This window comes from Budorcas taxicolor, chromosome 12, assembly GCF_023091745.1.
Source record: "Budorcas taxicolor isolate Tak-1 chromosome 12, Takin1.1, whole genome shotgun sequence".
Classification (NCBI taxonomy): Eukaryota; Metazoa; Chordata; class Mammalia; order Artiodactyla; family Bovidae; genus Budorcas; species Budorcas taxicolor.
In genome coordinates, this window is record NC_068921.1 from 72,262,894 (window position 1) to 72,276,942 (window position 14,049).

General features: G+C 42.4%; 1 protein-coding gene across 1 annotated transcript in view; it reads right to left on the minus strand.

Moving 5' to 3' along the window:
- The window catches only part of LOC128057593 (ATP-binding cassette sub-family C member 4-like), a 182,887-nt gene extending 169,228 nt beyond the window's left edge, over window positions 1-13,659 (minus strand). The window contains 3 exon segments of the mRNA XM_052650042.1: window positions 2,096-2,320; window positions 13,380-13,508; window positions 13,630-13,659. Coding sequence (XP_052506002.1) covers window positions 2,096-2,320; window positions 13,380-13,508; window positions 13,630-13,659 — 384 coding nt within the window.
- Between the last annotated feature and the right edge of the window lie 390 nt (window positions 13,660-14,049).

The window sequence follows — 14,049 nt, forward strand, 5'->3', positions numbered from 1 at the left end:
TTCTAATACCCAATCTGATCCCTCCCCAGGACCAGGGATCAGGAGGTGGGGCCTGAGCATGAACCACAGTTCAGAGGGGCCTTTCAGAGCTGCTTGGCAGCACCAGCTGTGCCCTAAAGAATCAGTCCACCTGTAATTTTAAAAGAAGTGTCTTGTTTCTGCACCCCAGCAGGACTCTAAATGCAAGGCTGTGCATGAGGAAATTTGTCTTTTCCAGGTTTCTGGAATTTCAAGTTATGTCTATGTTATAATCCCTATAATTTCTGACTTCATATAGGGCCAACATTTAGGTAAAATCAAGGCAGTAAATGAACTTCTTGGGAGATATTTACATTCACATAAGCCAATGTGCCAGGTCAGATCACATTTCCCAAAGGCAAGATTCCAAAGTGTGGTGGGAAGAGGAAGAAACACAGGTGGACCATGGCTCACCTGTGCAGCCAAGAGTCAGCTTTCACCAAACCATCACCTCACACCTAACTTAAGGTTTCACAACACGGTTGGGGTAAAATTTCGCAACTATTATGAGAGTTAAGTATGATCTGGAAAGACAAACATTTAGCCAATTTGTGGGGAAATCTGAGTATCCATCTCCTAAATGGTTAAAGATGCAACAGAATAACAAAGATGATGATAAATGACAGTGAAGACCTCTGCCTGCAGTTTGCAAGCACAGCTGCAATTTCCACATAACCCAGAAGGAAAGCAGCTCAGATGCTGTTGTCCGACAAGACAGTGAGATGCCAGGTACCCAGTTTTACACAATCCTGAAAAGTACAGGACTCTGCTCAAGGAAAGATGAGGAGAAGACATCTCACTTTCTGCTGAAAAAAGTATTCTGAAGAAGCAGAAGCTCTAGATAAGCAGCAACCAGGTAAAAGAAGCAATATTTTCAACTTAAGCTGCTTTATCTTTCAATGAGGACTTTATTTATTAATAAAAATTGCATATGTTTAAGGTTACAACATGATACTTGTATAAATACACACTGGGAAATGATTACTGTTGTAAAACCCTTTAAAGTATCTACTACCTAATATAATTATCCTATTTAACATGTGTGGTGAGAACATTTAAGATCTACTCTCTTTGAAAATTTCAAGGATATAATACAGTCAAATAAGGATTTTTTTTTTTAACAGTCTAAGGCAAAGACATATCCAGGATCAAGTTTATACTGAGCCCTTCAGCTCTTGACACTGATATATCTGTGGCAATACCTTTGTAAAGATATCTGAAAGCCTTACTCTTTTTACACTAGTTTAGGCAAGGGTAAACTATGGAATAATTTCATGGCATTCCTCAATATAAAATCACTAAACATTTTAAATCAGTTCTTATTAAAACTGCTACAATGCATACCAAAAATAAAAGGAAATATTGTATCAAAATAATTTAAATGAAAAGCAACAAATTCTCTCTAGAATTAATAATACAACGTAAAATTTCAAGTTTCATCTCAATTTTCATCCTATTTTCTCTCATACCATTAACAAAAATTATCTATAAAATATAAGGAGTGAGTCTATATTTAGCATGAATTCTCTTTATATTTTCCCCTAGCAAACATAATTATATTGAATATAATTAGATGGGTCTTTTAAAATTAGAATCATTCTCTTTATCAAATACATTCTTTGCTCTTAGATATAGTTTTATAGATCCAATCTCTGAAGTTCACTTTTAAACACAAATTTGATATAACTGAAGGTATCAATGGACAACAACAAAAAAATTCCATAAATAGCACTATGGGAATTGGGCATGAAGACATTGAAAATCAACTTGATACTTTTAATACTTATTCTTGAATATTAATTTAATATTTTATAGTACAAATTTAGTGTTTATTTTGTGACAGCCTATGGCTAAAAGTTGTAAAGGACGGCCCACACTTGATCTCAAAAGGCAACTTTTCATTATGTATTGGTAAAGTTTGCTTCAACAACAATAAACTTGGCTTGATGCAAAAGCAAGCTTCTCTAGGAAGGTGTAAACGATCCCACTTACAAAATTTGTAATTTACAGAGAATTTTCCCCAAATGTTTCTGATCCCTCAAGAGAGGAACACACCGTGGTACCTAGTGACACTCACCTTGCGGTAGATCATATGGCACACGGCTACTCTCAGCCTCATCCCCACGCGCTGGATGTGATAGAAGTACAAGTGGTGCAGAACGGCCCACACGAGCACGCAGGCGCTCAGCCCTGCCGCATAGCCGTAGGCTTCGTGCAAAGCGGCAGAATCCGTGGGATCGTAGTTTTCAACATAACTAATCATTTTCCCCAAAAATATGGGTTGAACTACTCTGGTGCCTTCCTAAAAGAAAAGAAAAATGTCTAACTAGAAATGTCAGTTTTCCTTTACACAAGATTTACTTTTGTCATTAGCATGTTAGAAATACATTTTGACAAAATGCTACATGTGTGACTAATTTAAAAGAAAAATATGCAGATCTATTATCTCCTATAAGACAAGTAGACAACAGTTTTAACCTGCAGGTAAAATTTTCCATTCAAACATAGTAAAGCCTTAGTACATTGTGCTTAGCACACCGTGGATGCTCAATAAATATCACAAACAGCACAATACCAACTGAGCCTTAAGATGAGTAAAGAAAAAAGTGGCAGAAGAAGAGGAAGAAATCTGCTTCCACCGGAACAAGCCTGCTGGCAGCCTGCCCCTGTCCCCCATACTCTCAATGTCCCAGCCCAATAGAAAGTCAAGGTGGTTTACATATGGGAGACATGCTTTCATCACCTTCTTCATGAATCCTTATGAACTGAGACACTGGCACAAACACATCCACTCTTTTCTACCCCAAATTCCACATGTAGATCCAGGGAATGGAAACCAGCTTTGGCTGGAGCACCACAAAGAAACCAGGTTTGGCAGCTCTGCAGGTTCTCAGCTCCCGAGAGCACTGCCTCAATATGTCTCTACCCTCTAGAAGTTGGAATGTTCCTTGAAGTAAAAAATTAAACATGGTGGAGGCCAAGCTAAAAAATCATGTCTTCCGTAGTTCTTGATCCACCATTCACTGAAGTTGGTAGTTTGGAAGAAATGTTACCAGTCCTCTCTTCCCCAAGGCCTAAACCAATTGACTCAGGGTGCACTGAGGCTTCCATCCTGAGTAAGACTTAGGGAAAGCAACTTTCTTTCCTAAAGAAAAATGCAAAGGAACAGCAACACCCACCCACCCTGCCAAACAGCCACTCCACCTCACAACGTACTTCTCTCCAGTCACCCCTGGAAGGTCCCCTTCTTCCTAGGTCCCCTTCTTCACCATCAAGGAAAATCATTCAACAAATCCAAGTTACCAAAACTAAACACCTTGGGCCGCAATATCATTTCCTCCACAGACTTCTCAAAAGACAAAATGTTAAAAGTTTGGAAGTCTTTCAGGAAGAGGGCTTTCCTTTCTCAGCCATCCCTCATTGCTAACACAGACAGGGGAAGCTTGGCTGACCTGACAGCTGTGCTCTGATAGCTCTCCTCTGTCTGAAGCTGAGGAACCCACACACAAGAGGAGGGAAGGTGAATCCATAACACCAAACAACAAAAAAACTAAGCATTTCCTGCTCAGCCAACCAGTGCCAGATCAGGATATTTATCAAAAGATGTCCCCATCCCTCACATGGGTTCTCACTAAACCTTAATGTCTTGTCTACACAAATGAACACATGCACACACACACGTCAACAGAGTGCACCAACTGCCTCTGCCTCCAGGAAGTCATGGAGATTTTCATCTACTATAGAGGATAAAGGGAACACTATTTAGTTGAAGAAGTGTGAATAAGATGATCAGAACTGAGTAAAATGTAACTGATACATTTCCACCGTGTCCTGTCATCCATCCCAAGAGGCACAGAGAGCTCTTGGAAGAGTCCTTCACACAGTGGATTGTCAAACACACTGTTTACAGTTTCCTGAGATGGAAATGTGGAGGCCACACAGAGAAGCAAGAACATCAAACTGTACACACGGGCAGTCCTGGCCCAGGTGTCCCCAAGGGCAGCCCAGTGCTGGAGCCACAAACCACCAGAAGCCCAGCAGTAATATCTGCCATCCCAAACTTTCCTGCAACTTATGATTCTATTTGGGAAACACTGTTGCCTGTTACTCAGCTCTCCATCCCTGTAACTATAGGAGAAATAAGAATAATAGCACTCCCCAAAGTTAATATGAATAAATTTAATAAATCCAGCAAAAAGGAGTGTAAATAAAGGCAGGTCATTACTGCCTAAGCATATCTGGAGTTTTTCGCTGAGAAACAATATTTAATAACCTAGCTGAGGGACTTCCTTGGTGGTCCTTTAGTTATGACTCCACACTCCCAATGTACGGAAACTTGGTTCAATCCCTGGTCAGAGAAGTAGATCCCACATGCAGAAACTAAGACCCAGTACAGCCAAATAAATCAATTAAATACAAAACAAAACCAAAAAACAGTTGGAGAAATAGCCTTATTAAGGTAAAATGCCACTTCATGGCTTATATCTTCCACTCATCTGTGAATTCTTTTTATTCTTGATAATGATTATTATTTAATTGGGATAGAAAATGTTTATGTTTCAAAAAGATAACAAAGGATTTCAAACATGAACTGTTACTAATGCAGTTTGGGAGGAGAGTCATTTGTTATTTTTAAGCACTCTTTTGGGACTTACTTTGATGACTCAGTGGTTAGGAATCCATCTCAAAGCAGGAGTTACAGGAAATGCAGGTTTAATCCCTGAGGTGAGAAGATCCTCTGGAGGAGGAAATGGCAACCCACTACAGAATACCTGCCAGGATAGTCCTATGGACAGAGAAGACTGGTGGGCTACAGTCCCTGAGGTTACAAAGAGTCAGACATGACTGAGTGACAGAGCACACATGCATAACTCTGCCTCCAGCAAGGAGCCAGCAACTCAGAGAAGCGACAAAAAGTGCAATGCACAAGGAATTTCCATCCTGGCACAAGTTGCAACTATGGAAAACAGAAAATTGATATTATGCTCCATATGAAAAATAGCAGCAAGTAAAAAAACAATTTTCCAGTAATTTCTCTCAAAAAGTAAATCCATCTCCTCCACACATAAGGAGAGGTTAGAGATGGAGAGTCGTTTGGCAGGACAGCTGGCAGCAGCATTTGTAATTTGTGAGTGTTTCCATTTCTGAGGCAAACCAGGCAAAAGTTTGTCCAGCTTCCAGAAGATTCAGGTCAGTTCAGTTCAGTTGCTCAGTCGTGTCCGACACTTTGTGACCCCATGAATCGCAGCACACCAGGCCACCCTGTCCATCACCAACTCCCAGAGTTCACTCAGACTCACGTCCATCGAGTCAGTGATGCCATCCAGATATCTCATCCTCTGTCATTCCCTTCTCCTCCTGCCCCCAGTCCTTCCCAGCATCAGAGCCTTTTCCAATGAGTCGACTCTTCGCATGAGGTGGCCAAAGTACTGGAGTTTCAGCTTTAGCATCATTCCTTCCAAAGAAATCCCAGGGCTGATCTCTTTCAGAATGCACTGATTGGATCTCCTTGCAGTCCAAGGGATTTTCTTTTTTTTTTTTTTTTAATTAATTAATTTATTTATTTATTTATTTATTTAAATTTTAAAATCTTTAATTCTTACATGTGTTCCCAAACATGAACCCCCCTCCCACCTCCCTCCCCATAACATCTCTGTGGGTCATCCCCATGCACCAGCCCCAAGCATGCTATATCCTGCGTCAGACATAGACTGGCGATTCAATTCTTACATGATAGTATACATGATAGAATGCCATTCTCCCAAATCATCCCACCCTCTCCCTCTCCCTCTGAGTCCAAAAGTCCGTTATACACAGCTGTGTCTTTTTTCCTGTCTTGCATACAGGGTCGTCATTGCCATCTTTCTAAATTCCATATATATGTGTTAGTATACTGTATTGGTGTTTTTCTTTCTGGCTTACTTCACTCTGTATAATCGGCTCCAGTTTCATCCATCTCATCAGAACTGATTCAAATGAATTCTTTTTAATGGCTGAGTAATACTCCATTGTGTATATGTACCACAGCTTTCTTAGCCATTCATCTGCTGATGGACATCTAGGTTGTTTCCATGTCCTGGCTATTATAAACAGTGCTGCGATGAACATTGGGGTACATGTGTCTCTTTCAATTCTGGTTTCCTCGGTGTGTATGCCCAGCAGTGGGATTGCTGGGTCATAAGGTAGTTCTATTTGCAATTGTTTAAGGAATCTCCACACTGTTCTCCATAGTGGCTGTACTAGTTTGCATTCCCACCAACAGTGTAGAATGGTTCCCTTTTCTCCACACCCTCTCCAGCATTTATTGCTTGCAGATTTTTGGATCGCAGCCATTCTGACTGGTGCGAAGTGGTACCTCATTGTGGTTCTGATTTGCAGAAGCAACTGACAAACAACTAATCTCAAAAATATACAAGCAACTTATGCAGCTCAATTCCAGAAAAATAAACGACCCAATCAAAAAATGGGCCAAAGAACTAAATAGACATTTCTCCAAAGAAGACATACAGATGGCTAACAAACACATGAAAAGTCCAAGGGATTTTCAAGAGTCTTGTCCAACACCACAGTTCAAAAGCATCAATTCTTCAGCGCTCAGCCTTCTTCATAGTCCAACTCTCACATCCATACATGACTACTGGAAAAATCATAGCCTTGACTAGACGGACCTTAGTCAGCAAAGTATGTCTCTGCTTTTGAATATGCTATCTAGGTTGGTCATAACTTTTCCTCCAAGGAGTAAGCATCTTTTAATTTCATGGCTTCAGTCACCATCTGCAATAAGTCTGACACTGTTTCCACTGTTTCCCCATCTATTTCCCATGGAGTAATGGAACCAGATGCCATGATATTCATTTTCTGAATGTTGAGCTTTAAGCCAACTTTTTCACTCTCCTCTTTTACTTTCATCAAGAAGGTCTTTAGTTCCTCTTCACTTTCTGCCAAAAGGGTGGTATCATCTGCATATCTGAGGTTATTGATATTTCTCCCAGAAATCTTAATTCCAGCTTGTGCTTCTTCCAGCCCAGCGTTTCTCATGATGTACTCTGCATAGAAGTTAAACAAGCAGGGTGACAATATACACCCTTGACGTACTGGTTCCTATTTGGAACCAGTCTATTTTTCCATACCCAGTTCTAACTGTTGCTTCCTGACCTGCATACAGGTTTCTCAAGAGGCAGGTCAGGTGGCTGGTATTCCCATCTCTTGAAGAATTTTCCACAGTTTATTGTGATCCACATATTCAAAGGCTTTGGCATAGTCAATCAAGCAGAAATAGATGTTTCTCTGGATTTCTCTTGCTTTTTCCATGATCCAGCGGATGTTGGTAATTTGATCTCTGGTTCCTCTGCCTTTTCTAAAACCAGCTTGAACATTAGGAAGTTCACGGTTCACGTATTGCTGAAGCCTGGCTTGGAGAATTTTGAGCAGTACTTTATTAGCATATGAGATGAGTGCAATTGTGCAGTAGTTTGAGCTTTCTTTGGCATTGCCTTTCTTTGGGATTTGAATGAAAACTGACCTTTTCCAGTCCTGTGGCCACTGCTGAGTTTTCCAAATTTGCTGGCACATTAAGTGTAGCACTTTCACAGCATCATCTTTCTGGTTTTGAAAGGGCTCCACTGGAATTCCATCACCTCCACTAGCTTTGTTCATAGTGATGTTTTCTAAGGCCTACTTGACTTCCCATTCCAGGATGTCTGGCTCTAGATGAATGAGCACACCATCGTGATTATCCAGGTCATTAAGATCTTTCTTGTACAGGTCTTCTGTGCATTCTTGCCACCTCTTCTTAATATCTTCTGCTTCTGTTAGGTCCATACCATTTCTGTCCTTTTTCTAGCCCATCTTTGCATGAAATGTTCCCTTGGTATCTCTAATTTTCTTGAAGAGATCTCTAGTCTTTCCCATTCTGTTCTTTTCCTCTATTTCTTTCCATTGATCACTGAAGAAGGCTTTCTTATCTTTACTTGCTATTCTTTGGAACTCTGCATTCAGATGCTTATATCTTTCCTTTTCTCCTTGGCTTTTTGCTTCTGTTCTTTTCACAGCTATTTGTAAGGCCTCCCCAGACAGCCATTTTGCTTTTTTGCATTTCCTTTCCATGGGGATGGTCTTGATCCCTGTCTCCTGTACAATGTCACGAACCTCAGTCCATAGTTCATCCGGGACTCTATCTATCAGATCTAGGCCCTTAAATCTATTTCTCACTTCCACTGTATAATCATAAGGGATTTGATTTAGGTCATACCTGAATGGTCTAGCAGTTTTCCCTGCTTTCTTCAATTTAAATCTGAATTTGGCAATAAGGAGTTCATGATCTGAGCCACAGTCAACTCCTGGTCTTGTTTTTGTTAACTGTATAGAGCTTCTCCATCTTTGACTGCTGAGAATATAATCAGTCTGATTTTGGTGTTGACCATCTGGTGATGTCCATGTGTAGAATCTTCTCTTGTGTTGTTGGAAGAGGGTGTTTGCTATGGCCAATGCACTTTCTCGGCAAAACTATATTAGTCTTTGTCCTGCTTCATTCTGCATTCCAAGGCCAAATTTGCCTGTTATTCCAGATGTTTCTTGACTTCCTACTTTTGCATTCCAGTCCCCTATAATGAAAAGGACATCTTTTTTGGGTGTTAGTTCTAAAAGGTCTTGTAGCTCTTCATAGAACTGTTCAACTTCAGCTTCTTCAACATTACTGGTTGGGGCATAGACTTGGATTACCGTGATATTGAATGATCTGCCTTGGAAACGAACAGAGATCATTCTGTCGTTTTTGACATTGCATCCAAGTACTGCATTTCTGACTCTTCTGTTGACCATGATGGCTAGTCCATTTCTTCTGAGGGATTCCTGCCCACAGTAGTAGATATAATGGTCATCCGAGTTAAATTCACCCATTCTAGATGATTTTAGTTTGCTGATTCCTAGAATGTCGACAATCACTCTAGCCATCTCTTGTTTGACCACTTCCCATTTGCCTTGATTTATGGACCTGGCATTCTAGGTCCCTATGACTAAGTGCATGTGGCGGCAGGGGCCAGAGCACTAAGCGCGGCCGAGAGCTACCCCACATTCGAGGTAGGGGCAGCGGCCTAGAGTGCTAGGCTGCAACGGCCCAGGAACAGCTGAGAGGAGCTACCCTGCGTCTGAGATCAGGGGCAACGGCCGGGAGGTGATACCCTGCATCCAAGGCCAGGGACGGCGACCAGAAAGAGAAACCCCACACCCAAGGCCAGGGGCAGCGGACAGGAGGAGCAACCCCACGTGCAAGGAGTGGTGGCTGTGTGGGTGCAGGAGGGCCTAGAGCAGCCATCACACTTTGAAGGTCAGGAAGGGTGGTGGGAGGAGATACCCTCATCCAAGGTAAGGAGCAGCGGCTGTGCTTTGCTGGAGCAGCCGTGAAGAGATACCCTACACCCAAGGTAAGAGAAACCCAAGTAAGAAGCTAGGTGTTGCAAGAGGGCATCAGAGGGCAGACACACTGAAACCATACTCACAGAAAACTACACAATCTAATCACACTAGGACCACAACCTTGTCTAACTCAATGAAGCTAAGCCATGCCCATGGGGCAATCCAAGACGGGCAGGTCATGGTGGAGAGGTCTGACAGAATGTGGCCCACTGGAGAAGGGAATGGCAAACCACTTCAGTATTCTTGCCTTGAGAACCCCATGAACAGTATGAAAAGGCATAATGATAGGATACTAAAAGAGGAACTTCCCAGGTCAGGAGGTACCCTATATGCTACTGGAGATCAGTGGAGAAATAACTCCAGAAAGAATGAAGGGATGCAGCCAAAGCAAAAACAATACCGAGCTGTGGATGTGACTGGTGATAGAAACAAGGTCCAATGCTATAAAGAGCAATATTGCATAGGAAACTGGAATGTCAGGTCCATGAATCAAGGCCAATTGGAAGTGGTCAAACAGGAGATGGCAAGAGTGAACATTGACATTCTAGGAATCAGCAAAATAAATTGGACTGGAATGGGTGAATTTAACTCAGATGACTGTGGGCAGGAATCCCTCAGAAGAAATCGAGTGGCCACCATGGTCAACAGAAGAGTCCGAAATGCAGTACTTGGATGCAATGTCAAAAACGACAGAATGATCTCTGTTCGTTTCTAAGGCAGACCATTCAATATCACGGTAATCCAAGTCTATGCCCCAACCAGTAACGCTGAAGAAGCTGAAGTTGAACAGTTCTATGAAGAGCTACAAGACCTTTTAGAACTAACACCCAAAAAAGATGTCCTTTACATTATAGGGGACTGGAATGCAAAAGTAGGAAGTCAAGAAACACCTGGAGTAACAGGTAAATTTGGCCTTGGAATGCAGAATGAAGCAGGACAAAGACTAATATCGTTTTGCCAAGAAAGTGCATTGGCCATAGCAAACACCCTCTTCCAACAACAAAAGAGAAGACTCTACACATGGACATCACCAGATGGTCAACACCGAAATCAGACTGATTATATTCTCAGCAGCCAAAGATGGAGAAGCTCTATACAGTTAACAAAAATAAGACCAGGAGTTGACTGTGGCTCAGATCATGAACTCCTTATTGCCAAATTCAGATTTAAATTGAAGAAAGCAGGGAAACTGCTAGACCATTCAGGTATGACCTAAATCAAATCCCTTATGATTATACAGTGGAAGTGAGAAATAGATTTAAGGGCCTAGATCTGATAGATAGAGTCCCGGATGAACTATGGAATGAGGTTCGTGACATTGTACAGGAGACAGGGATCAAGACCATCCCCATGGAAAGGAAATGCAAAAGAGCAAAATGGCTGTCTGGGGAGGCCTTACAAATAGCTGTGAAAAGAAGACAAGCGAAAAGCTAAGAGAAAAGGAAAGATATAAGCATCTGAGAATAGCAAGAAGAGATAAGAAAGCCTTCTTCACCCATCAATGGAAAGAAATAGAGGAAAACAACAGAATGGGAAAGACTAGAGATCTCTTCAAGAAAATTGGAGATACCAAGGGAACATTTCATGCAAAGATGGGCTCGATAAAGGAGAGAAATGGTATGGACCTAACAGAAGCAGAAGATATTAAGAAGAGATGGCAAGAATACACAGAGGAAGTGTACAAAAAAGATCTTCATGACCCGGATAATCACAATGGTGTAATCACTCATCTAGAGCCAGACATCCTGGAATGTGAAATCAAGTGGGCTTTAGAAAGCATCACTATGAACAAAGCTAGTGGAGGTGATGGAATTCCAGTAGAGCTATTTCAAATCCTGAAAGATGATGCTGTGAAAGTGCTTTACTTAATATGCTAGCAAATTTGAGGAAAGTCAGCAGTGGCCACAGGACTGGAAAAGGTCAGTTTTCATTCCAATTCCAAAGAAAGGCAATGCCAAAGAAGGCTCAAACTACCGCACAATTGCACTCATCTCACATGCTAGTAAAGTAATGCTCAAAATTCTCCAAGTTAGGCTTCAGCAATACGTGAACTGTGAACTTCCTGACGTTCAAGCTGGGTTTAGAAAAGGCAGAGGAACCAGAGATCAAATTGCCAACATCCACTAGACCATCAAAAAGCAAGAGAGTTCCAGAAAAATATCTATTTCTGCTTGATTGACTATGCCAAAGCCTTTGACTATGTGGATCACAATATACTGTGGAAAATTCTGAAAAAGATAGGAAAACCAGACCACCTGACCTGCCTCTTAAGAAATCTGTATGCAGCTCAAGAAGCAACAGTTAGAATTGGACGTGGAACAACAGACTGGTTCCAAATAGGAAAAGGAGTGCGTCAAGGCTGTATATTGTCACCGTGCTTATTTAACATCTATGCAGAGTACATCATGAGAAATGCTGGGCTGGAAGAAACACAAGCTGGAATCAAGATTGCCGGGAGAAATATCAATAACCTCAGATATGCAGATGATACCACCCTTATGGCAGAAGGTGAAGAGGAACTAAAAGGTCTCTTGATGAAATTAAAAGAGGAGATTGAAAAGTTGGCTTAAAGCTCAACATTCAGAAAACGAAGATCATGGCATCCGGTCCCATCACTTCATGGGAAATAGGTGGGGAAACAGTGGAAACAGTGTCAGACTTTATTTTTTCGGGCTCCAAAATCACTGCAGATGGTGACTGCAGCCATGAAATTAACAGACGCTTTCTTCTTAGAAGAAAAGTTATGACCAACCTAGATAGCATATTCAAAAGAAGAGACATTACTTTGCCAACAAATGTCCGTCTAGTCAAGGCTATGGTTATTCCAGTAGTCATGTATGGATGTGAGAGTTTGAGTGTGAAGAAGGCTGAGTGCCGAAGAATTGATGCTTTTAAAATGTGATGTTGGAGAAGACTCTTGAGAGTCCCTTGGATTGCAAGGAGATCCAACCCGTCCATTCTGAAAGAGATCATCCCTGGGATTTCTTTGGAAGGAATGATGCGAAAGCTGAAACTCCAATACTTTGGCTACCTCATGCGAGGAGTTGACTCATGGGAAAAGACTCTGATGCTGGGAAGGATTGGGGGCAGGAGGCGAAGAGGATGACAGGGGATGAGATGGCAGGATGGCATCACTGACTTGATGGACGTGAGTCTGAGTGAACTCTGGGAGTTGGTGACAGACAGGGAGGTCTGGCACGCTGCGATTCATGGGGTTGCAAAGAGTCGGACATGACTGAGCGACTGAACTGAACTGAACTAATGCAATATTGCTCTTACAGCATCGGACCTTGCTTCTATCACCCGTCACATCCACAGCTCGGTATTGTTTTTGCTTTGGCTCCATCCCTTCATTCTTTCTAGAGTTATTTCTCCAGTGATCTCCAGTAGCATATTGGGCACCTCCTGACCTGGGGAGCTCCTCTTTCAGTATCTTATCATTTTGCCTTTTCATACTGTTCATAGGGTTCTCAAGGCAAGAATACTGAAGTGGTTTGCCATTCCCTTCTCCAGTGGACCACATTCTGTCAGACCTCTCCACCATGACCTGCCCGACTTGGGTCGCCCCGTGAGTATGGCTTAGTTTAATTGAGTTAGACAAGGCTGTGGTCCTTGTGTGCTTAGATTGACTAGTTTTCTGTGAGTATGGTTTCAGTGTGTCTGCCCTCTGATGCCCTCTTGCAACATCTTCCATCTTACTTGGGTTTCTCTTACCTTGGGCGTGGGGTATCTCTTCACGGCTGCTCCAGCAAAGCACAGCCGCTGCTCCTTACCTTGGATGAGGGGTATCTCCACACCACCGCCCTTCCTGACCTTCAACGTGGGATAGCTCCTCTAAGCCCTCCTGTGCTGGTGCAGCCACAGCTCCTTGGACGTTGAGTTGCTCCTCCCAGCCGCCGCCTCTGACCTTGGACGTGGGGTGGCTCCTCCTGGCCATCGCCTCTGACCTCAGACATGGAGTGACTCCTCTCGGCTGCGCTTAGTGCACTGGTCGCAGCAGCCGTCTGCGCTTTGCGCCGGTCGCGGCAGCCGCCTGTGCTTAGTGCACCAGTCGTGGCAGCCGCCTGCTCAATGCTCTAGTCCAAGTATTAAGGCCAAATGAAATAGTGGTGTGAATCCCAAGGATAGACCAAATTTCAGATGACTCTGCTTGTCTTGGAGAGTTTCTCAGAGAGGCAAGGAGTGGCTGTGGCTCACCCTGGGGACACAGACACTTGTGGCAGCCATTCCCGGGAGCTGCCCCCACCAGGTGTACACTGGTGAGGGCAGACACCACTAAGGAAATCTCTCATCTGGACATTCCTGATTCTCGCCATCAATTAATAAGAAATAAAACAACTGAGAAAGTATTCAGTATCAATCATGAAGCTAACTGAATTGAAACTTTCTTGATAAGCAGGAACAAGGTCAAACACTGTCCCTTAAACCTTTCCTCTCTGACATCAATCTATAACCACATGTATATTCTTTCCACAAATCAATTGAGAATATAGTTCTTATTGTCTCACAAGAATTCTCCACAGTTCTGAAATCATAAAGGATCTTTTAAAAAGCTGAATTTAATACCACAACATCCATTATTCAGGATTATCTGAGAGTCTGAGTCTCTGAGGCAGA